At 24.1% G+C, this 24,485-nt stretch overlaps 6 protein-coding genes across 10 annotated transcripts; 3 read left to right on the forward strand and 3 right to left on the reverse strand.

The window, feature by feature from the left end:
* The first annotated feature begins 949 nt into the window (after positions 1-949).
* On the forward strand, positions 950-2,769 carry LOC113550445. Of its 2 annotated transcripts, XM_026952273.1 has the most exons (5): positions 950-973; positions 1,030-1,190; positions 1,513-1,766; positions 1,991-2,161; positions 2,432-2,769. In XM_026952273.1, the coding sequence occupies exons 2-5, from the start codon at positions 1,061-1,063 to the stop codon at positions 2,621-2,623; spliced, it is 747 nt and encodes a 248-aa protein (XP_026808074.1). In that variant the 5' UTR covers positions 950-973; positions 1,030-1,060; the 3' UTR covers positions 2,624-2,769. The 2 variants fall into 2 exon arrangements, with proteins under 2 accessions (XP_026808074.1, XP_026808075.1); XM_026952274.1 differs by lacking the exon at positions 950-973 and having other exon boundaries at positions 1,008-1,190; positions 1,636-1,766.
* On the reverse strand, positions 2,619-7,978 carry LOC113550441. Of its 4 annotated transcripts, none has more exons than XM_026952268.1 (9): positions 7,789-7,978; positions 5,751-6,052; positions 5,250-5,468; positions 4,924-5,188; positions 4,557-4,687; positions 4,318-4,471; positions 3,961-4,029; positions 3,589-3,750; positions 2,619-2,977 (listed from the first exon to the last, which is right to left on the reverse strand). In XM_026952268.1, exons 2-9 carry the CDS (start codon positions 6,024-6,026, stop codon positions 2,688-2,690), a joined length of 1,566 nt encoding a protein of 521 aa, XP_026808069.1. In that variant the 5' UTR covers positions 6,027-6,052; positions 7,789-7,978; the 3' UTR covers positions 2,619-2,687. The 4 variants fall into 4 exon arrangements, with proteins under 4 accessions (XP_026808069.1, XP_026808070.1, XP_026808068.1 ...); XM_026952269.1 differs by having other exon boundaries at positions 7,785-7,978; XM_026952267.1 differs by having other exon boundaries at positions 7,780-7,978.
* A 131-nt stretch (positions 7,979-8,109) lies between these two features.
* LOC113550444 (MICOS complex subunit Mic27) lies at positions 8,110-10,884 on the forward strand. Its single transcript, XM_026952272.1, has 6 exons — positions 8,110-8,265; positions 8,342-8,481; positions 8,551-8,696; positions 9,689-9,922; positions 10,548-10,726; positions 10,785-10,884. The coding sequence occupies exons 1-6, from the start codon at positions 8,236-8,238 to the stop codon at positions 10,806-10,808; spliced, it is 753 nt and encodes a 250-aa protein (XP_026808073.1). The 5' UTR covers positions 8,110-8,235; the 3' UTR covers positions 10,809-10,884.
* Positions 10,844-13,329, reverse strand: LOC113550443 (probable glutamate--tRNA ligase, mitochondrial). Its single transcript, XM_026952270.1, has 9 exons — positions 13,061-13,329; positions 12,663-12,897; positions 12,415-12,604; positions 12,136-12,350; positions 11,826-12,051; positions 11,606-11,766; positions 11,287-11,447; positions 11,051-11,202; positions 10,844-10,982 (listed from the first exon to the last, which is right to left on the reverse strand). The coding sequence occupies exons 1-9, from the start codon at positions 13,176-13,178 to the stop codon at positions 10,896-10,898; spliced, it is 1,545 nt and encodes a 514-aa protein (XP_026808071.1). The 5' UTR covers positions 13,179-13,329; the 3' UTR covers positions 10,844-10,895.
* A 1,903-nt stretch (positions 13,330-15,232) lies between these two features.
* On the reverse strand, positions 15,233-17,752 carry LOC113550446 (nudC domain-containing protein 2-like). The gene is given in 4 exon segments (XM_026952275.1): positions 15,233-15,476; positions 17,136-17,345; positions 17,410-17,523; positions 17,525-17,752. Coding segments are annotated over 4 exon segments (483 nt in total). The 5' UTR covers positions 17,603-17,752; the 3' UTR covers positions 15,233-15,395.
* Positions 17,753-18,002: 250 nt separating this feature from the next.
* LOC113550440 (protein zwilch homolog) lies at positions 18,003-23,597 on the forward strand. Its single transcript, XM_026952265.1, is given in 14 exon segments — positions 18,003-18,246; positions 18,755-18,934; positions 19,007-19,085; positions 19,155-19,269; positions 19,535-19,766; positions 19,848-20,003; positions 21,107-21,256; positions 21,315-21,522; positions 21,582-21,661; positions 21,731-21,933; positions 21,997-22,269; positions 22,356-22,474; positions 23,358-23,368; positions 23,370-23,597. Coding segments are annotated over 13 exon segments (1,872 nt in total). The 5' UTR covers positions 18,003-18,246; positions 18,755-18,784; the 3' UTR covers positions 23,466-23,597.
* The last annotated feature ends 888 nt before the right edge of the window (positions 23,598-24,485 follow it).

Genomic DNA, 24,485 nt, shown 5'->3' on the forward strand with positions numbered 1-24,485 from the left:
TTCATCTAAATATAAGCATATAAATAAATGTCATAGATGTATAAAATATATATGTTACTTAACACTTAATAGTTAATACTTATTGTTATTTTATTATTGAGTTTTATTTCAGAAATGACGAGGGGGAATGAATGGTTTATTTTCTAGTTCGGTTTTCTATGACTGTCCACTTACTATTAAATTCTAGTTACACCCTGGAATTCAATGCAAATGCTGTTAATAGTTAACCTAATCTGTTTAAGTACATTGCGAAATAAATTCTATAGATTTATTCTATTTTGTCATTTCTGTGTAGACTCAATTAGACGTGACACGTGACACGTATATATTATAGGCTATAGCATTGTAGTGTATATTATACTGTCAAACACTGAGACATGTACCTCAGATTAAAATAATGAAACATTTAATCATTGTTTAATTTAATCTGAACTCGTACTATTATAATATTGTATTGTTATTAACTATAATATATGTTATGAATTTATGATGTCATACATCAGTCATTGTCTTAAATCATAATATTGGTTGAGAAAATACGGGTATGGGTCGGTCCTCGATAGTGGATTTGCAAACATTTTGCATTTACATAAAAATAATAATAATATTATTTTCTAGTACATATTGGCATGTTGCCAAAAACGTTGAAATTGTTTTGAAGAACATTAAATAATTGAGAATAAACTCAACTGTTGAGTTAAACGATTTAATAATCCGAAAATAATTTGTGGTTTCTGAGCCTGGAGAGTCAATTTACCGTTTTCGAACAGGGGCCCCGGACGGTAAATACTCATCCTCTCGGCCCCTCCCATCCGTTAAATCGTCTACTGAAATTTAAGGAACATGTACAATTTTATAGCGTTTATTTATATTGTTTTGATTCCAATTATCTTATACCAACACATTAATTAATTAAAATTACACAGTGTGTTTATTTAATCTATCATTCAATATTTCTATTGACTACACAAAAGTATAAAATAATACTTAAAACAAATAAACAAAACACTCTAAATAATAAATTTACAGAAAACTTTTATCAAAATCGTTAAACACTAAAATGACATATGGTGTATGTCAATACAACACAGAAAATTCAGAAAATTTTAAATTTGTAAACAAACATGGCATACACATCATGTGGTACCCCGCTACATTTTCACAATCGAGACTAGGAAATAACAATTCAAGTACAGTATTGTGTAGTACATATTAACCATTTAAAAATAATGACAAATCTAAAAAAAAATAGCAGATATTATAATAAATATTATTCTTAAGTTATTAAATCTAGATGTGTCAAATGTTGGTTTGTAGCATGTGGATTACAACTCACAGATTTACTTTTGCGTTTCTTTATCATAACAATTTTCATGTATTAAAAATGTTTAAATTACTGAACAGTTTTTTTAATATTGAACTTATATATTTATGTATGAAAATAGATAGGTATTAAATTCGGCAATATTTGTATTGTTATTTATAATAAACTTACAATTTATCTATCCATAGAAGGGAGTAATGCGTGTACTATTATAGCACTACTCATGGCTACAAACATAAATACATCAAACATTCGTGTCAATTGTTTGTTCACCTCATCGGCCAAAGACAGTCTCACTAAATTGTTTTCAGATGCAATACTAAACGGTAATGCAATCCACCAAAATTTGTTCAAAAACAGTTGCTCATCACAAAATACAAACTTAACTGTGCCAGAAGCAATGAAAGCAGGAGAATCAGCTTTGGGAACCATGGCTGAATGGGTTAAATTAAAAACATTTATGTCAGGTTTCATAAAAAATTGATTCTTGTAATGATTCACTAAAATTCAACGCATCAATCATAAATCACTTTGAGGAACCATTAGCTTATTGTTGATTCATTACATGGTTGATTATTTATGCAACTTGGAATTATGCATTTTTCAAGCCATTATTGAAGAATATTGTTGTGTTACCTAATTAAAGATTTTTATTACTAATTTCAGAAAAGTTCAGTTTATTTTAACAATATGGAAATTAATTTGTATGCAGAGATGAACCGGTATATAATAGAATGGTATACAAACCCTCCGTGTTGTCAACCAAACAATCTTTACATAATTCTTATTGCTCACAACAAAGCAATTTTAATAGTAATACAATTGGACACAAATTCAGTAAGTATTCAATTACATTTTGTTTAAAAATGTATTTAATTATCTATATTATTGTTATTATTGATTTATTATTAATGAACTTAGATTTTAAAAATGACTATGATAAATTAATTTAAATTTTAAAGCTGTCTTTGATAAATTTGCTTTTAATACATTTAGGTTAACAAGCAGACTATATTCAATCCTTAATTATTTTCCAATAATTTGACATTTTTTAAATGGATAATAGTGATATAAAATTCTGTTAATAAAAATATTGTATTTAAATAGGTATTACTTATTGATTCTCATCAACATTCATCACATGGAGCTTTGATATGTAAATCTCGAATATCAAAATTGGAAAACCTTTGTTTGTGGTATTCAAAAATGTTGTGTGATTCAGCCGGGTCAAACCCTGATGCATACGAATTAAGTTTTTTATATTTTAGGTGTAAAAAACGTAACAATAAAAACATGTGATTTTAAATATATCAATTTAATTAAGATACAAACAATAAAACATACAAATACAGAACTATTTATACTAGGGCTCACTTAACAAATTTTTAAGACTTTCTTTTAGGTATTGAACACTGTTAACTAATGTGTCTCGAGTGCTTAGTTCTGTGTAGGGAACAGCTAGTACCTTGTAGCCAAGAGAGCGAACTAGCCGCGTGTTCAGTGCTGAAATTCCATTAGGTTCATTGTGACAGCCACGGCAGGTATCATGAAACCCAGTCAACATAAAAGCTATTAAATGTGTTTCTGGATTTTTCATCTTGGAACTATCAAGTGGTATAGGGTTTAATTTTGAATCAACAGCACATTCTGCATCTAAAAGAACAAATAATAGTTTGAGTACCATATATTATTGAGATCTTATAATTTGCAAACAGACCTATTACAGTATTTATCATTAAAATTATGCTTAAAATTTTTTAATATAATAAGTAAACATAATACACAATAAGATATATTATGCAAAAAAAATAAATAAATTGAGTAAAATTAAGAAATCTCAAAAGTTATCTCTCTACATTTTTTTTTTATTATTATTATTATTATTATTTATGTTATTATTTTTCTATCTTAAAATAATAATACTAATTATTTTTAAAAAGAATATTGTCTAAACACATTGGCATTAAGCAGAAAAATAGAAATAAATAGTATATTTATATATTTTTAATGGTTGGTTTACTGTTTATTGCTATTTAAATAGATATTGTGAATGTCTATACTAAATCAATTATATTTATTTGATCAATATAATGTATTATCATTATTTATTTTAATTTTGTTTAACATCACCATAAATTTACTAGAATTAGTCAACAATACAAATATAATTTATCTTAAGAAATAATTGTCTATAAATGGTTAAGTTCCGACTTAGATATTTTATAAAAAGTTATAGATTTGAAGTTAAAAATTCAAAAACTCACCAATAATAAACCCAAAATCAGTTTTAACATCAGTTCTCACAAAATTTTCTGATGGAAACATGATTGATAAAGAATCTATCAATGTTGTCATTAAGACTTGTTTGTCTTTTGATCTCGCTAGTTCAAATTTGAAAAACTCAGAATCCAAATCTAGTAATGGTCCTATATTTTAAACAAAACAAATTGTTATTAGTTTATATTTATTTTCAATTTAAAACAATTTTTTTTTTAATACTAATTAGCTACAGTTGAAACTAAAGAGTTTTGAATTTAAAAATGTTACATCCTATTAAAAAGCAGTTATTTAATCTTATATTATTTTTTATAATAACCTTGAATACTATTAAAATTAAAATACTGAACTCATAATACCTTTATAATCTAATTTGGTTTTAGCATATCCGTTTATATTGAGTAATTTTATTGATACAACTCTGTTACCTAAAAACATAAAATACATTTTTATTAAATAATAAATATATATAAGTAATTTTAACTATTTACTATTATAAGTCATTTTTAACTATTTACAAATATTTAAAACACTGATTATTTTGGGTTAAATGTTTTTAAATATTGTTTTATTATATAAAATATTTATATAAAGTAACTATTATTATTAATATTTAGGATTTAAATATATTAGATCTCAATATTTGGCCATAAGGCAATAATTCACTGTTCAACAATTTTAGTTGATATTTAATGAATTATGCTCATTTTATTTACCTTTTAGTTTCATAAGATTAGAAATAAAATCGGATGATAAAACCGATGCTAAATGTTCATTGTCTGCTTTTTCTAATACTACTAAGCTCCAAATAACATCTAGCCATGTGTTTAAATTGCCAACATCTTGATATTGCTTTGTACTTTTGAAAGCCTAAAAATAATCTTGATTAATTAATTTAAAAACTATACCTGTATGGCTATACCATTAATGAAGTATAAAATCAATAAAGAATTACTTGAATTATGTTATCCATATTATTAGGTTTGTAATTAACATATGCTAATGTTAATAAATATGAAATTAGTATATGCTGTTTACATTCATGAATATGTTTTTCCAACCATGTTGATAAGGATTCCAGTAAATCTATAAAAATAAATTAAATCTAGTTCACATTTACTTTTTATTAAATTGTTTTAACTAAAAACATAATAGACATGAGTGTTAAAAAAAATGTACAACATATATTCTACAACATTTAAAACTTATAATGCTGTAGACAATTTCATATAAATATTTATAATGAAATAAAAAATATAACTATCAATGTTACATTTTAACTATTATAGTTTTAAAATATAGTATTGTATTATCAAAATTACCTGGATCTCGGTATCGTAAAATTCCAATACTTGTTACTATAGATCCAATAACCGAAAGCCGATCAGTTGTAGACATATTATTACGTATATCTGCATTCACTTTTTCTAAAAGTACTTCATCAGGAAAATTAAGTACAGCTAAAGCATAAAGCACATCAGCGCATTGTTTAATATCCATCTTTTCAGAACATCTTCCAATATTAAATGCTAGTGATCGCAATAAAGTTGTTGAACGTTTTTTCTTAGCGCCAATAGTGGACAATACCTTTAAATTTATTAGTTATAAATAATTATATTTTCATTTAAATTATTCTATAAATATTTACTTTGACCATTTGTGGCAAACTAATTGAAGAGATTAATTTAGCAGCTTCATCATCTCCTGTAATGCCAAGGACTGTAGACAGATCACTAAACAAATATTCTTTTTCTTTTGTGTTTTCTTTCCCCAACATTCTGCATAACTTTAGAAATCTTATATCAGTTTCAAATTCTGATAATTTTACTCGACCAGAACTAGCCCATTCAGCTAAAGTAGATACAGCCTATAAACAGAATGAAATAATGTTAGGTTATCAAAATAGAGTATTAAGCATATTATAAATCAAAAACTAAATTTTAATTAACATTTCAAGTATAGAGTAAGTTTATTTTGGTTATACTCAGATACTGAGTAAATTATAAAATGTCAACATCTGTTAAATTAAATATAAATGTAAAAAGATACTTTTTTTCTGTACAAAACCATAAACTTATACAATAAATAAAATCATACAAATTATTATGAATACCTTATAATATACAAAAATCATGCATGTTATATTTACTTTTAGCGCATGTTGTTTAGAAACTAATCCTATTTCAGATATTGCCAATATTTCTTCGACTGTGGTAGCATTATCAATTTTATTATTAATAATATAGAAGGATGATTTTTTTGATTTAACATTATCAATTTCTTTTAATGATTCAAAAGCTGCTGCTACAATATTATTATTAACTTTTGATTCATCAAGACGAACTAGTTTGGTAGTAGTTATACTGGAAGACTGCATTCGTACAACAGACATAAAGTGTCTTGGCATTCTTGACCACCTCATCATAATGTATATTGAATTGAAGTGATCACCTGAAAATTAAGTATGATTTTGCTCTAGATGGTTATTATAATTTATTTAAAAAAGTATTAAAAATATTTAAAAAAAATACTTATAACATTTTTTTAAATTTTATAACGGCAAAATAAAATAGTATTTAAATTATAAGTTTTACTATTCTAGATAATCATTTTTTTGTTAAATTGCAGATAACTAGTACAAAGCAATTTATTGATTGCTACATTACATTTTAATATTTTACGAACTTAAATTCAACAACAAGCATTCCAAGTTATAATTTAAAAAAGCTGAAAGCGAAGATTATTTGTAATTTTTAACTATATAAAATAATAATATTGATTTTTTATTTTTATGAAACTCACAGGATTTTTTCTTTACAAAATATGAATTTGCATGTGTTTTTAGTTCAATATTATGTACAATACAAAATGAATACAAGTGAATTGTTTTTTTACAAATTATAATTAGATGTACCTATATTACAATTATTGTGAAATAAGAAACAAAACTCGCGCTAATAGTTAAATTAGGATATTATAGTTATTAAAATTAAAATTCAACTACACAAGGGTTAGTTTATAGGTTCATGTGATTAAACTATGCTTGTATTGATAGCTGATAAGACGATAACACCGTCGGCCAAAGAGATAGCAGCCATGTTTCATAGTTTTCAAAAACATTGAGCAGCTGGCAAATATTTTATTTTTTATTCTGTCGTTTTGTTAACTGGAAAATTTTTTTGGTAAAAAGTAAAGCAAAATAATAAATTTATATATCATAGATATATAGTTATGAAGTAAAATGTTATCTATATCATGGTAAAATGCTAAATATTTCATGGCAATATGATAAAAAGTCAAAAATTATATTTTTTTATTACACAAGTAGCAAATGCTAATTTGTTTATAATATTACCACAAAGTAGGGCTTTAGTGCTTTATATGTTTTAAAATTTTATAATTATTTACAATTCAAAGTTATTTTTATTTATTATATAAGTTTCATAATTCTCAAACAGTCTTAAAAAAGATTACTAATAAGTAATAATTACATTAACATATAGATGTACGTTCGTTGTTGTGTAAAATTATTATTATAGTATAGATACAGATAATGTGAATTAATTTAAATTCAAAAAATGTATTAGATGTATAATAAATAATAGTCACCTAAATAATCAATTAAACGTGTCACATACCTAGTATACAACGTTTTAAGTGTTATCTATAAAATTTTAAAAATAAACTTTTTTAACTTATAACTTTTGTAAGAATTGAAAGATGTTAAGGTCATTAAAGAATACGTTGATCGGTATCAACTAAAAGATTAAAAAATAAAAGTTACGACGAATTATAAATATAATATAATAGTTATAATAATTGTACATTTGTATTTGTAACATAATATATAGTTATGTGAGATGTTTATAATATACGAAATGTATAAACCGTGAATTATGTGTGACCTAATGCATTTGTCATTTGAGTTTTTCATTTTGAAATTTATGATAAAATCAAATTGATTTTCAACATTTTAAATTAGGAACCTATTTATTTACTATTTAGTTGTTCCACGGTTATCTTAAAGTAGGCATATTCAATTTTATATTTAACACATTGACTACAAATTACGTTAATGTTGTGGGCTGCCGCCGGTATTGTTACAGATAGGTATTATTGATGACAATATTTTAATAATTATATTTATTTATGTGAAGTATGAATTACGGAATACTCACTGTACCTACTTGTTTTGTCTTTCAGTAACAAATTAAATTAACCCGTTATAATAAATTGAACCATATTTATCATTCAATAAATACAAATTTTATACTATGACATATTAATTTTTAAATTATTAAATATTAATAAACATTGTGAATTCATGATAAATGATAAAAAATTCGATTTTAGAATACTATAAAATGATACATGAATACATGATTGATGATTTAAATTTTTAAGGCCGTGAGCACGATTTAAGATATAAATCGTGGATCTTAAATCGTGGCCGTGTGGTTGCTTATCAACAACTGTACTTCTTTTATTCTTATCAAAAGTCACTCAAAAAAATATTATCAATAATTACTTTTCTGCATCAGCACCTACTTGTTCAATGTTCTTCGCGCTCGTCTTTTAGTTGTAAAATTTGTCTACTTGTTTGTTGTTTTTTCATTGGCGATTTAACTAAAAAAATGAAGTTCAAAAGCATTATTAAAAATAGAGTAAGTGTATTGATGTTATAAATAAAATTGACACGGTTTCATCATGATTGTTTTATAAATTTCTATTTAATATTAGACTGCAAAAAATGGAATTTTATTAACGGCCTATGCTTATACGGCAATGCCAGTGGTATTAGCCAAAGATGAACAAGAACCTAAACTTGTCAGACCTAAAGATTTATCAATATATCCTGACGAATCCAAAGAAAAGAAAATGTGAGTATATAATAATTGTGTGATAATACAATGAATAAATATTAAGTATGTTGAAAATTTAAATTACAGTGAAAAAGAAAATGATTGGCAACCAACATTAGCATTAGGGTCAATTCAAAAAGTTAGAGAAGAAATTGTCAATCTAAATCAACAATGGTCCAAACTCAGAGATAGAGTATATATTTTCATTCAGACTGGGGCCAGCCACACAGAATGTAAATAATTAAATTAACTTCTTTAAGGTTAATATATAAAATAATATATTCTAGTTGATGTCTAACTAAATGTTATACAAGATTATTGCTAACACAAATATAATAAAGTCAATCATTTTTGTTTTTACCCATATCAAATTTCATAGATTTTTGGCATCAAAAACAATAAGTTTTGTACTAAGGTCAACTAATCAAGTATGTTACATATTTGTGTGGGAATACTATAAACTGAACTAAACTGAAAAATTTTAAGAGGATTTTTATATGGATAGTATATACCTAGTTGTGTCATAGTTGTCAATGAATATTCAATATTTTTACCAATATGCTTATTACAGAAAAACACATTGGAATTAAAATGTATTGCCTTCTATTTTCTCAAATAATAAATAGGATTAGATAAATACATTTAAAAAAATACTGAAATCTGTTTATTTTAAATTATTCAATCATAAAGGCATTATCATTTTTTTTTTTTATAAATTTGTGTAAATTAGATTTTTGTAAGATTATTTTATTTTTATTAATTAACAAAACAATATTATTGAACATTTTATTTTACGATTACTTATTGCTAGAACTTGATAATTTATACCTTTATATGTTCTATCATTATATTAAATATATACACTCATAACCTAATAAATTTACATTTGGTATAATGAAAATAATTTAGCCATTTTTAATATTAGATTATATTTGTTTATTGTTAAATTTAAATAAAAGCATTTTAGATAATAATTATATTATTTAGTTGTTAATTATTTTTATTAAATATTTTTATGCAACCATTTTAAAATATAATATAATGTTTAAAAAAACACTAATAAAATAGTAAATAATTTAATTTAATATTAAAAACATTTTATTGATTACATCAAATTTAAATTTTCTAGCTTATTCTAAAATAAGATTAATATCACATCATATAAGAATTTAAGTTCTTATTATTTATATTTTTATGTAATTAATTATTTATTTTGAATGTTAAGCTTTTGTGAATGATTTGAGGCAAGAAAACAATTCTACTCTTCGAGCTGGATTTGTGGCTGGAAGCGGTTTAGCTGGCTTGTTAATAGCAGCTAGAAAGGGAAAGTTTAAAAAACTCGTTTATGCCACAACTGGAGCATCAGCTGCATTTTATGTTGGTTATCCAAAAGAATCTGAAGAAGCTACTAAAATCATTAAACGTTATTCCATTGTTTCCTATCATTTGATAAATAATGGTTGGTAATAAACACAAAAATTATATTTATATTATATTTACCTAGCATTTTATTCTTAAAATTATAAATTTATGATGCATATTATATGTTTTGAAATTTAAGTATACTTAAAGACCATATTATTAGAAATCTTTACCATTTAAGAAGTGTCTTATGATTAACTTTTTAAATTTTAATCACACTTCTCTACTGTAAAATATTAAGTAAATAATTTTTAATTGTTTATACATTTAAATTGAACAAGTAGTGCCTGTCTGAATTATCAATATTTATGTACTGATACAAATAATGATTTGAGGATTATATTAATAATAGTTTACTAAAATGTTATAATAAGTAAAATTACTTAGTATTTAAATGCTAATAATTAATTTACACTGCTCATATGAATTTTAAATTAGATGCGTCAACATTAAAAAAAAAAAAATTGTTCCTCTGTAACACACTAATTAAAAGGTAAAAACATCTAAATATTTGAAAATGCAGTTTTTCAGTACTTTTAAAAATTCCAAAATTTTATAAAATTAATTATTAAAGGATAAAAGAAGGGTGAACCATGATGAATCTTCCTGTGTATCTTAATTATCCATTGAATGTTAAAATTGATTTCTAATTTCTATTTTAGTAACTAAGGATTTAACTGGTTTTGAGTTGCCACCATTACCATTACCAAAAGCTGAATCCCAATCAGACAATTCTGAAGAAACCAGCAAACCTGATTGGACAGAACTATTCGTTTCATTGTTTGAATATGTGAAAGAACCACTGGAATCTTTAAAACAAATGGTTTTTAATGAAAAAAATGTAAATTTAAAAGAAAATTAGTTATTAAATACATTACAAATTTTATTTTTGTTTATAGGGAACAGATGACAAGGGCAAATAACTACTCAAAAAAGTCTATACATAATATTATATTTGCTAGTACATAGTTGTTACAATAAACGTATTTAGCAGTGAAATTAGATATTGTTCAGCCTTTCAAACAGGCTTTATTTAATCTAGCAATCACTTCTTCTTTGCCAAGTATTACCATTATTTCACTAACACTTGGACCTTGCTGCAAATAAGAATGTATAAATAATTGAAATAATTAAAAATAAATAATCCAATTATAAATTTACTAACCTTCAATCCACTGATAAGGTTTCGTAGCATTTTCATTAAATTACTATATACAATATTGTTTGATTTTGAAAATTCTTTTAATACCGTTCCTAAATTGTCAATAGTGAAATCATCTATGTTTATTAAAAGATTTTTTAATTTGATTACTATGTCTATAAGAACAAAATCATAGTTAACTGTGTGTTATTTCTTAAATAAATAATTGTTTATGTTATTTTGTAAAATTATTTTGTTACCTATATCATAATCCATAGATTTAATAGCCAATTCTGATGGTTTTAACCAAATAAACTTATAATTTTCATGAATAAGTTCATTAATATTTGTTATTCTATTAATACTCCACTTCAGTATTTTGTTTAAATGTTTTTCAGATAAATCTAATTCCACTGATTTACTAAAAATAATAAGCATATTATTTACCTTTTAAGTTATAACAATATAAGGTACATAAATTAAAATATATTTTTAAGTTTCCATAAATCCTTAAGTAACAGACAAAACCATCAATAACCCTGAATTTACGTATTATAAAGCAATGAAAATAAATCTTACTCTTTAGCAAATGTATTTTGAACAATAATTTTTAATTCTTCAGTTGTTCGTTTTCTTCCTAAATCTGTATTTAATTCAATTTTTAACTGAGCTTGATTGAAATATCCCAGTTTATCCAGAGGGACTTGACATGAATTTGAATTTAGTAAACTTATGTCAAACTAAAAGGATTACAAAAATTAAAAACATTTTTAATTTTGTTTCTATATTTCATACCCACTTTAGAAACAAGTTCTGATAGAGGTTTTATGTAAACATTTCTCTCATTATTTTGAACAAATCCTCCACCACAACTAATAACAAAATTTAAAAGTGCTTCAGGATAAATTCCTTTAAGACGATATGAATTGATGGTTATGTCATTTTGACGCTTGGAGAGTTTTGTACCATCTTTATTGATTAATAATGGTAAGTGTCCAAAGTTTGGTGGATTCCAACCAAATGCTCTAGAATATATAAATTGTAATATGATCAAATTGTCAGAAATGTGTAAATCATAACTTTTTATTTTTAATTGCTGAATTACTAACTTATAAAGTAAAATATGTTTAGAAGTTGATGGTTGCCATTCGACACCTCTAAGGACATGTGTGATTTTCATATCATGATCATCAACAACATTAGCTAAATGATAAGTAGGAAACCCATCAGATTTTAGTATTATCGGGTCTCCTTCAACAGCTGCCACATTTCTCGCAATGCGACCATATACTAGATCATCGAAAAAACCGTCACTTTGGTTCAACTAAATATTAATTTCTTGTATATTAGGTATAAATACAAATTAAATTGAAAAATCAAAATTATACCTTGAATCTGACACAATATTTTTTCCCTTCATTGTGACCTAACTCTTCATCATCTAAACTTCTACATTTATTATCATAGCGGGGAATAGTTCTAGTACGTAAAGCATCTCTCCTTAAAAGCTCAAGTCTTTTTTCAGAACAATAACATTTGTATGCATGTCCACTACTTAACAGTTGTTGTGTCCTTTTCCTAAAAACAATGAAAATATGAATTTTACAATTTACAAAATATCAGATTTAATTTATACTGGTAATTTTCTAGGCGCTCAGATTGAATATATGGACCATAGGGTCCACTGTTACTAGGTCCTTCATCAAAATCAATTCCCAGCCATTTCAAATCTTCTTGAAGTTGTTCTACAGCATTGGGCACTACTCTTGTACGATCAGTATCCTCAATTCTTAAAATGTATTTACCACTTTTTGATTTAGCGAACAAATAGTTGTATAGTGCAGTACGAAATCCACCTAAATGTAACTGCCCTAAATAAATAATCACGAAAATTAATACACCTTAAGAGATTTCATTCATATTTTAATAAATATAATTTGAATATAAAATATTATAAAACTATTCAAATAATATCATTTATGTTTAATTTTAAATATATTTAATATGACTGATCAATGTTAATTAAATTTATACCAGTAGGACTTGGAGCAAATCGTACTCTGACTGCAGAATCCGAGTAGAATCGTATATTCAAATACTGGATGTGTTTAATATTTCGAGAACGTCTTACATTAAACACCCAGTTATTCATAATTTCATAGTTATTCGATCAAGAATTAAATACGAATATTGGTTTAAAAACAAATGTCTATAATCATACACTCTATAGTTTATGGTATCAAATACCAATACATAATATATTTTTAAAATTTCAGAATGACAGAAATGAGAAAATCGGTAAATAGAATATTATCATTAATAATTATTTTTTAGCCGCGATAAAAAATGTAATTGATAAGAAATTTGTATAACCTTAAATTAATAATCTAATTTCAGTTTTTTACTGAATTTTCCCTGTACCTACTTAGTACCACGAATTATATTAATTCGTGTTAAATACTTAATTAAATCGCTAATTTGTGGGGATGAAAATTAAAATTCGAAATCATTTATTATTGACTTTGGTTTCAATAGATCGATTTATAAACTATAAAAAATGAAATTTTTTTACTTACTCTCAACCGGTCGAATTCAAGAAATATGGAATTGGAAACTGTTAGAATATTTTTTAACTCAGTAAACTATATATTTATATATCTATTTGAATGAGACATATTACATATATTTATCCTATATTTTAGTGTTATAATTTATAACTTTTGTGTATTATAATGTTAATTTATTTTTATCATACAATTAATTTTTTTTCTTAGGCATACAAAAGATTATTTTTTTGTATTATGTTGAATAATTAATAATTTTATTATAAAGATTTAAAATGTACATACCCCAAAGCCTTTTTCTGTTTTTTTTTTTTTGTGGTCAGGTGGATAGAAAATATTAGAGTATCTACACTGAATAATTTCAAATTCACTATGTCATTGCTGCTTCTAATTTATATATTAATTTAAAGTATAAATTCCAGTATCAACTCCCCAAAAAGCCCATATTTTTTTTTAAACTAATAACCTTAGTTAATAGTTGTACATTAGGGATTAAAGTTATAAGTATGTTGCCATGCTACGAAATAATAGATATTTAAAGGAAAAACAGAACTTGGAGATCTATCTATCTTCTTCTCACCATAATTTTACCATTGCTACTGAAGCATTTGTACTATATAACTGGGTCAATCACTAAAAATTTAATGAGCCAATAGGCAATAGTGAGCTAATGGTTCTTTAAATATGACTTAGTGGCCCATGATCGGTCCAATTTTAGATAACTATTAAATTATTCAACTTTATATGTAACTCATTCGGTGTGAAACTACTAAACATATAGTAAAATATATTACAATTTATATCGATAATGAAACTATGTGAAAACCATTGATCCTATTGTATATTCTCACAGCATCAAAGTATGAACTGAATAATGATACAATAAATCTATGAATTAAATTTCCCAATTTATGATTTATCTATTAAAATCTCAAATATAATCATTAAACAGTATAAAATAATTAAATTGTCAATAACAATATTAGTATGGTCACCGAGTTATTTATGGGTGTGAAGTCTGGTTATATTATTTTAAACAATATAAATATTTAGGTATTATTGTTCCATTGATAATAAAACAAAATGTTCATTAACATTCTTCATAAATATTATACTTAAAAATATTACAATCACTAATCAGCTATATTTTTTATATACAGTTATAAGACGAGACATTTATAGGGTTAAACATTTTTAATTGTTTTGTCGTGACAATTTAAAGTATATATATATAAAAATAATCATTACATAGATTAATTAATGTAATTTACAATTTTTATATGTTCATAGTCAATATTTATTAATTGTATGTATAAATGTTTGATAATTAAGACACACATAAAATTGTTTACCAAAATCAAATGTCTTAAATAAAACAATATTTACTTGTTACATTTTTGTAGATAATACAAAATATACATATAAACCATAGACTAAGAAATTATTTTAGTCAGTAATATAAATAATAAATGTTTCATGTAAAATATTAATATAAATATCTATATATCAATAGTAAAATGAAACACTCTTAGTTATAATGATTTTAATACTGTAAGTTAGGAATTTTATAATTTTACGAGATATTATCATTTTTAGTGATAGGGATGAAACTAATAATGAATGTTTTAATTAAAATAATAAGTATGATAGGATTGTTTAGTTATATATTAAGATGAATAAACATAAGTAATTGTCATTATCAAATTCAATTCTAAACATAATTATTTTTATTATTTACATTTTTGTAGTTTAAAAAAAAAACAATTTAATTATTTAAATATAGTCTAGAATGTAGGTATACTAATCTATAATTCAGTGCTGCCAAGTCCTGGTATAGAATCGTAATTTTTCTGAAGCTCTGATTTACTGAAGTCCATTCCTGGGTACTAAAACATAATTCAATAACCCAATAAATTAAAAAAATATTAATTTTTATTGTAATGAAAATATTATTATCTATTAAATAATCAATAAACAAAACTATAATTAAGTAACAATAATACATAATAGTTATAAAACTAGCATACTAAATAAAAGACTGAATAAGCTGATTGTCAATGTAAGACTTTTTGAGTGTATGAATTTATCAAAACAAATATTAGTTTAATCTGTTTAAGTTGGAAAAAAATTTTTAAATATTCAATTAACATATCCATAGTTATTTATTAATTTATAATTAGTAAAATTAATAAAAACTGTATTATTAACAGTTAAGTAAGTATAGTATAAGTAGGAAATTTTTAAAACAAATGGTTTTAGTCATCATAATTATTATGAATTTTAATAATGGGTATTATAAGAGGTAGGTATTGGTGGCTAACTTGTGCGTAGGGGCATGCTATGCCATTACTATCACCAGATGAAAACTATTCATCACTGAAGTTAATTTTTATATTTAAATAGAATATAGAACTATTGTTGAATTCATTGTTGTAATTATAAAATATTCCATTTACATTTGTTATTAAAATATTGATTCTATTACTAAATTATAATTAAAAATTGAGTATATCTATTAAAAATAATATAGTAAGATTTTACAAACTAGAAAACATATTTTTGATAGATATATAGACATTTTTATTTATTTTTAAAATTGACATAATAAAAATTTATTTGAATACACATATCATGATAATGTAATTATTGACACCGGGTAGATACAATAAATAAAACAAATAGAAAAAATATATTACTAATTAATATTTTGGTTCTCATTTTAAAAGCAGTTTGTGCTGAATTGGGAGTTTGATACAACTTATAATACAGTTATTAAATTATTAAAATTCGGAAATGAGTTACTCAAAAAATAGCTTTATAAAATTATTTTTATTTTTAGTACTAAAAAGAAGTTTTTTTTTTTACAAATTGTGTTTAGTAACCAAAGTCTACGAATACAGACAAATACTTTGTACATATTATGATACTATATCTAGTATTTAAAGTTAATATTTAAGGGTATTAAAAATATATTTTTTTTTAAACATTAAAGTTATAAATCGTTAGTTCCATTTTTAAATTTTTAAATTCGGTTTATAATTATTAAATAAAACTGGTTAATTTGTATATACATTCATGCAAGGTAAATATTATAAAAAAGGTATAATTGCTTTTAAAAAATTCTGATTACCTATTTTTTCAATAATTATAAAGAATATTCAAATTTAAAGATTACAGAATCTGAAAAGAAAATACAAGATTTGATAAGTTTGATTATTAATGATAAGGATTGTATTTTAATAATAAAGAAATTATATTAAATATAAATTGATTAAATATTTATATCTACAATTATTGTGAATTCATATTATTCAAATCCATTTGAAACATACAAATAATTAATAAAAAATGAATTAAATTTTATCATAAAGGTTTTGTTTCCACATAAAATCAAATAAAAATATTGACAAATCAACCAATTACATAATTAAGAAGTATCTATCTAAGATCTAAGAAATATATTTTTATTTATTTTTGTAAAATGTATAGCATATTAACATATTATTTTAATTTAATTATTTTAAATGTTTAGTTACTTTACATACCTTAATTTGAAGCTTTTCTAAATCCATTTTTTTCGACATTTCAATATATGTTAAAGGATCTGCTTTAAATGATCCATCCTTCATTATAGCTTCCCAAACAATTTCTTTCTCTGAAAAATCTGCTTTTGTTAATACAATGTTTAACAAAGTACCATTGTCCTCTAATGTCCATAAAGTATCGTCACTACGAACTTTTCCAAACAAATTGCCCTGAAAGACAAAGACAGTAAATAATAGAATACAATGATATATGAAACAATAGTTGCAAACTAACAGAAAATAAAGTTTTTCCTAAAATTTGACAAGTAATACTTGAGTTAGTGACATTGACTTTGACATCTTTTGATTTGGTATTTACTGGAAGTGTTACTTCAATATGTAATTCATCCTACAGTTTGCCACCATCTACCCCATTCTGTATTACATGGAACAATACCACTTTTTTCATCAAAATGGCTAATATCCATATTTATGAAAATTTCTGCAGGTATACACCTAATGTTGTTTAAGCACTTATTAGTTGTTTAATTAACTAATGATGGCTGTTACTATAATTTCTAATAAATACAATCAATACCTAGTTAAGTAAAATTTAGATAATTTTATAATGTATTCACTATTTACCATACACTTAATATTATTTAAATTTAATTTTAAATAGATTTGCTATAAATTATAAATTTTAATATCTTGAACTACAAAAAGATTTTTTTTAATATGATAATAATTAATAAGATATTGGATTCAGCGCTTTCACTATCACTAATACAATATTATATTGTTATCAATATTAACCTCTAATTGATTTTCCCGCCAATTTATTTTCATTGAACAATACTGTAGTATTTTGATAGTTTCAAGTTTGATTATTTGATTATAATTTATAATTTCAGTAAATAGTAAATTCACTAAATTGAAACTGAAAGTAATAACAATCTTTAAGGTGTCAGGGCCCAGCAGTCAGGATACTGATTGATATTTATTGATCACTTGATACTGATACTGATACTTAGATAATTTATGTGGTTTAAACATAGAAGCAGACATAATAATATAATATAACTAGAAGAATTATTTTTCTAGTAAAATATTTTTTATTTCAAAACTGAATGTAAGTACCTACTACCATAGTTACTCCCTACCTATGCTGATTTATCAATGCATGTATTTTGTTAGATTTTATACTTTCCAACGTACTTTGGTAGGTATTTTATTTTTCCAAATAAGAATGAATTATAAATTTATATTCATGTATTATTATTTCTCTGAAGGACAATATGTTAGTGTCATATATTTATAGATACCTATGTACTTTAAATTATTAATATATTGTTTTCCTATTTAATTACTAATAATATTTAAAACTTAATTTATGAAAAATATGACATAATATGCAATATGTATGTATGTATTGTTCTCAATATAATTGTAGTCCCTTAAAAGGCATTATAATCAATTTCTATTGTAGGTAAATTTGTAATTACTACATTTTATGAAATAGGTAATAAAGACATATTAATTAATACCTTAGTATATTAAATAATTACCTTAGTATATTGTTTCATATTTTAAAATGTAAAAATGATTTGCAATATTTATTCTTTTATGTATGATTTCAGTAAGTGATCTTCATTATTATTAAAATATAAATGGATCTTAATAATTTTCTTAAAAGTTGCCACGGAAGAGTGAATTTACACCCTGACTTTGTTCTGAATCAATGTGATCCTAATACTATCTCTTATATTCGGCCATTTTGTCCAAGTGGTGTTGAAAACCCAATAGTTGGTTACATTCATGTAAGTATAATTATTGTATATACCTAATAAATATATTTTTAAATTAATGAATAATAAATTTTAATTTTTTAGAAAAAACATGCTCAAAAAGTTGTGAACTCTATTGTTAAATCTTTTTCAAGTTCTGATGAAGAAGAAGATGATGAATTTGGTACCTAAGATTAAATTTTAAATATGCAGGAAATTACAGTTGTATTGATTTGTTATTATTTGTTGGTAGAATTGACTGGAAATCCGTTAGAATGTCCTTTCAGTCCAATAAAAGCTCAAAAAGTTCAAGAAGAAATAAACAAACCGGAAGACAGTCATATTCCTTTAAATTTGCTTCAAGCAAGGTAAACTAGTTGAGTCAAACCTAATAGTTTAAATATTATTTGTTTATTTTGTGAATAGAATAAAACAATTGAATAATTATTATTAATGTATATACCATTTTTCAGTTGTGATGATTAATTGTTGTTATTGTTGTTTTTAAATTTTATAATTTTATAACTACTCCTATTAAAATTATGTTATAATATTTTTTTGGTACCAAGGTCTGCAAGACAAGATGAGTCTTCTATCAGTACTTAGTTAATACTTGAAATTTTTATATTTTAGGCAATTGGTATACTTAAAATTAAAGGATGAACAGTTTTTAAGTATACCATTATTTATATTATGTGATGGATTGAAAAACAATACAATTTTATTGGGTGGTGATGTTTCTAAAGGATGGCATTCTCGTTATTGGGGCGAGTATAAAGGACGTAATGATGTGGAACATAATGAGCTTTCTGTACAAAATATGATAGAAACGCATAAGAAATTTCCTCAAGTTTCATCAATGATTGTAAATAAATTGTAGTTTAATTGAAATTTTATATAATTTTTTTGTATAATATAAAATATTAATTATGTTTGACAAATCTAGTTAGAGTCAAAAGTATCTGCAGTTATAAATTTGACTTCAGCTACTAATACTGAAGAGTTTACATTTATTGAAAATGGTCCAGGCATGGTTATACTAAATCTTAGCTGGCGACGACCATCTCTTTTTGCTCCTCTTATGACAACAGAATCGTTTATTGTAAGTATAAGTATATGATATAATAATATCAAATTCTTTTAAAAACTATATTTTATTTAATAATTTAGTTTAAGCTATTATTTTTTTCTTTTATGGTAATTAAATGTAATAATTTAATACTATATAATTATTAATATATTCAGTATATATTTTGTTTAACATAATGTTGTTTTAATCATTCAGTGGCGACTTGTGATGCTCCAATAGGATGGTGTACAAAGTACTTGGGTAGATATTGGAAAGTACTAGTTGGGTCTAATCCCCTTGAATTTTCAATATCTTAAGACATCTGAAAAGTAGTCATGGTATGGTTTAAAATATCTGAGTATAGTATACTTTGAATAATTTTAGTCTTCTAAAAATTCAAATAACTTTCCAACAATGCAATTCAAATAATTAACAAGTCAAGTATAAAGTATCATGTAATAACTAAGCAGTATTTTAATGGCAATGTTTACCTTAATGAGTAAGATTTAAGTAAATAAATAATAGTTAATAATTTAGTGGTCTGTTTGCAAAAAGTAATGTATTTAAAAAAAAAATACTTAATATGTTTATTACCATTTACTAATTGTGGATTATAATTATTAATAACAAAATATTATGTGTGGATAGAAAATAACTTTTGTCCATTTTAACAACATAATATTCTGTTTTATTAAGGGTTGTATAATTTACAATTTACTGGACGTACAAATGTTATTCCGTTTTATGTTAAACTGGTTCCACTTGTTAAATTTTAACTAGAAAGTCACTGGTTCTAAAGTAATTTTCAATACAATTTAGGTTTTTGTACTATTAGTGATCCACCTTGGACAAGTTGTACCGTATTTGCATAAAATATTTGTGTTCAAATTATATAAATACAATATGTTCTTATAATAAGTTATGTTACTTATTATTATGAAAATATTGATTAAAGCTTGATTAAAAATATGAAAGTTTATATATAATATAGTATATGGTGTGTCTAAATTAATGCATCTAATCATGAATTGTCATTTTACTAAAAATTCCAAGTGCTCTCAGTGAACTGTATGTCATGTTTATGATAGAAAATATTAATATTAATTACACATTTTTCATAAATATTTTGTTTACAGAATGTCCAGTGTACATTAGGTCATGAAACTAGTCCATTACACCCATTGTGGCACCAATTACTGTTCTTGGAGGATTTAATAGAACAATTAACATACTTGAAAGATGAATGTTTAACAAATAGGCATAACATTGTGTTTCCTCAATTTCAAGTAAATATTCTATAAGCACTATTTTATTTTAATATATAATTTATGTTGAATTCAATAGGGTGATATAAGAGGTAGTGCTAATGGACAAATTGTTGAAAAGTTTCCTGCCATGTTGCAAAGTATATCTTCTACATTGTACAAACGAGGCAAGTTTGGAGGCCAAGAAGATAATGATCAAAAACTGTTTTGTCAATGTGTCAAGGATGTTATTGCTGCGGAATGTATTCAACAAGAATTTACTGATAAGCTTTGGACCTATTTGTTGGGTAAGTATAGAAGAAATATTTTTAAAATAAACAATTAATTTAATTTAAATATTATTTAGAATGCAAATCATATAATGATTTAATTGAATGTTTTAAACACTTGTACAAAGCTGTAAGAAATGAAACTTTCAAACCATTGGTATGGATTACTTTAAAGAGTGTTAATGAGCCATTGATTATTATATTATTACATTATGTCATTAAATAGATTAAATCATCAAATGGTACGCGATTAGCTCAAATATTAAAGTCTTTACCAGGAAACACAGCGTCTAATCCAGAAAAGCTTTATGACCCCGTTCAGTTATTAATTGAAATCGGAATTGAAAAACTTAAAAATGATTATACCCAAGCATTTTTAATTTCTAAAATAGCTTTAGCGGATCACTTAAAACTAGAATATAATAATAAGTTAGTATTGTACATAATATACTTAATATTGTATATTTTAAAGTTATATTATTTTTCTTTTAGATTTTGTAATATTGAATATTCAGAATGGTGGTCAACATTAAACTCATGGATGATTTGGTTATGTAGAGTTCATACAGTTTTAGATTTAGCTTCTGTCACTGAATCTATGTTAAATATAACTACACAAAGTATGATGCCTGTCGTAACAAATGCTTTGCGTTATTATCTTGGAGATTCATCTCCTATAAAAACAGTTACTTCTGTGAAAACATTACCACCCCAGGTTTTGCAATCATCAATCAATACACATTTTATCGAACATCATATACCAAAGTATTATATTTAATATTAATATATAAACATATTGATAAATGTTTGAATGATTCATATTGTCTATTTATTTAATAATTTTATTTCAGAGCTTTTACTTATGACAATTGGACGTTACAATTAACATCACAAAATAGTAATCGACGTGTTATTAGTACATTTCATCGCAATTCTGAAAATATTTTGCCTAAACAAATATCATACCAAGGTCTGTAAATAAGTTTAAAATGATAATTTTAAAAATTTTATTTCAGTAATTAGTAATAATTATTTTATTATCTTATAAGTTATAGCAATTAGTTTATAGATAAGTTAATTTTTCTGTTTTAAATGTTTATATTAAAGATAATAGTCTTCAAAAACCTAACCTTAAAAACAGTTTTGCAAAAGTATAAAATAGATTTAGATTGGATTTAATATTTAACAGAAATTTGTTTTTCTGTTGGAACAGAAAGTAGTATAAAAAACACTAAGACTGATAGTATGGTCTTTATATTATAGATTAGAAAATTCCAAGTATCAGGTTTTGAATAAGTAATGTATTGAAAAAGAAAAGGGAGTTGAGCTTGGTTGGTGAATATTTGACAAACATACATAATTTGAAATTTATGAAATATTGATTTTTATTTTATTGTTATAATTGTTTATGTGATAGGTACCTATTAAAAAATAATTTTCCTTGTGTAAGTTAATGTGATTAAAGTGGATTTTTTATATGGTTTCCGCTGATTGTTTTAGTTAATTTTAAAGGTAATAGGATATAGTACTGTTTTTTAATACTATTGCTTTTAGGAATTAAAGTAATTTTTTATACAATCTGATATATTACAGTTATAAAAGATATTATTTTTTGTCTATTTTCCAAAAAGTAAGTTTACCTACTCTAATATTTATTTCTGTTTTACAAATGTGTTTAAAATAAAACATATCTTTTTTTTTCCTTTTAAAATACATTATTTTACCTTCCTCCGATATTTACAATATTAGAGTATTAGTTGTGTTATTGTTTTTAGTCATTAATTATAATTGTACATGAATTACATATTTTAATTTCCACCTTACAACTTATGTATATTTATATTTATTAATAGATGTTGCTAACTGGTGAAACCAAGGAAAAATTAATGGACCAAACAACTGTACCGCTAGAAACTTATTACTGCATTAACTTCCATGTATTGTCAGACCATTTAAATTAGATGATTATTGGTAGTAATGTATTTCTAATTTTAATTATTTTCAAATGTATCTATGATATGTATGTTTACTGTTTAAAATTTTACAATATAAATGTTAAGTGAAAGTTGTATACTTGTATAACAGTATAATAAACAGACTCTGATTTGTTATAAAATTAAAACAAATTTTGTATTAAAATATTTTTTTATATTAGTTATTAATTTATGTATACTAAAACTTAAAATAATTAAAATATAATTCAACTTTTAACCTGCATTTTTTGAATATATGTTTTATTGTGATGCGTGTTTAACATGTATCATTGGTGGATGATCTTCCTTTTTAGAAAGGAATACGTAGCAAGAGTGTGTCCAATTCTTATTCTTGTAATAGCAATATCTTTCCGTCAGTTGAGGTCCGGTAGTGCATACCATTGTTTCACTGAATTTTTGATGGATAAAGTTTATTGGTAGGAGGTACGGAGTCCCAGTAGTGTTGCCATGACAAGATTTTTGGGTTAAAATATGTGGTTTGTACGGGCGAGTATTTATTTTACAAAAAATATTGTTTTAAGTATTAGTATGAACAGATTTATAAGTAAATTAATTTATATATTCTACATTGATGTACATTGTCAATTGAAAAAAAAAATTATTAAAATTAAATCTCATACGTATAGTATTCATAATGAATGATTATGGACTCTATACTCTTTGTCTTCAACTTAAAAAATTATATTGTAAATTATAATACAGATATCAATGTTGTCATAACCAAAATCCATACATCACTTGTAAAGGAAAAATAATTTCATTCACCCAAACGATAATCTGCTTTACAACAGAGCAAGCGGGCTAAGCTAATATCACGTTTATTTTTTTTTTTTTATATTATCCGTTGACTTTAAAGAAAATGGGTTAGACTTGTTAAAATAAATTACGAAAGAAAAATTTAGGTAACATTTAAAGTTCTGTTACTGAATGGTTTCTTCTTCGTGTGATTTATGTCGTTGCCCATTGTAGACTGTAGTGCTTAATTTT

This window comes from Rhopalosiphum maidis, chromosome 4 (assembly GCF_003676215.2).
Source record: "Rhopalosiphum maidis isolate BTI-1 chromosome 4, ASM367621v3, whole genome shotgun sequence".
Classification (NCBI taxonomy): domain Eukaryota; kingdom Metazoa; phylum Arthropoda; class Insecta; order Hemiptera; family Aphididae; genus Rhopalosiphum; species Rhopalosiphum maidis.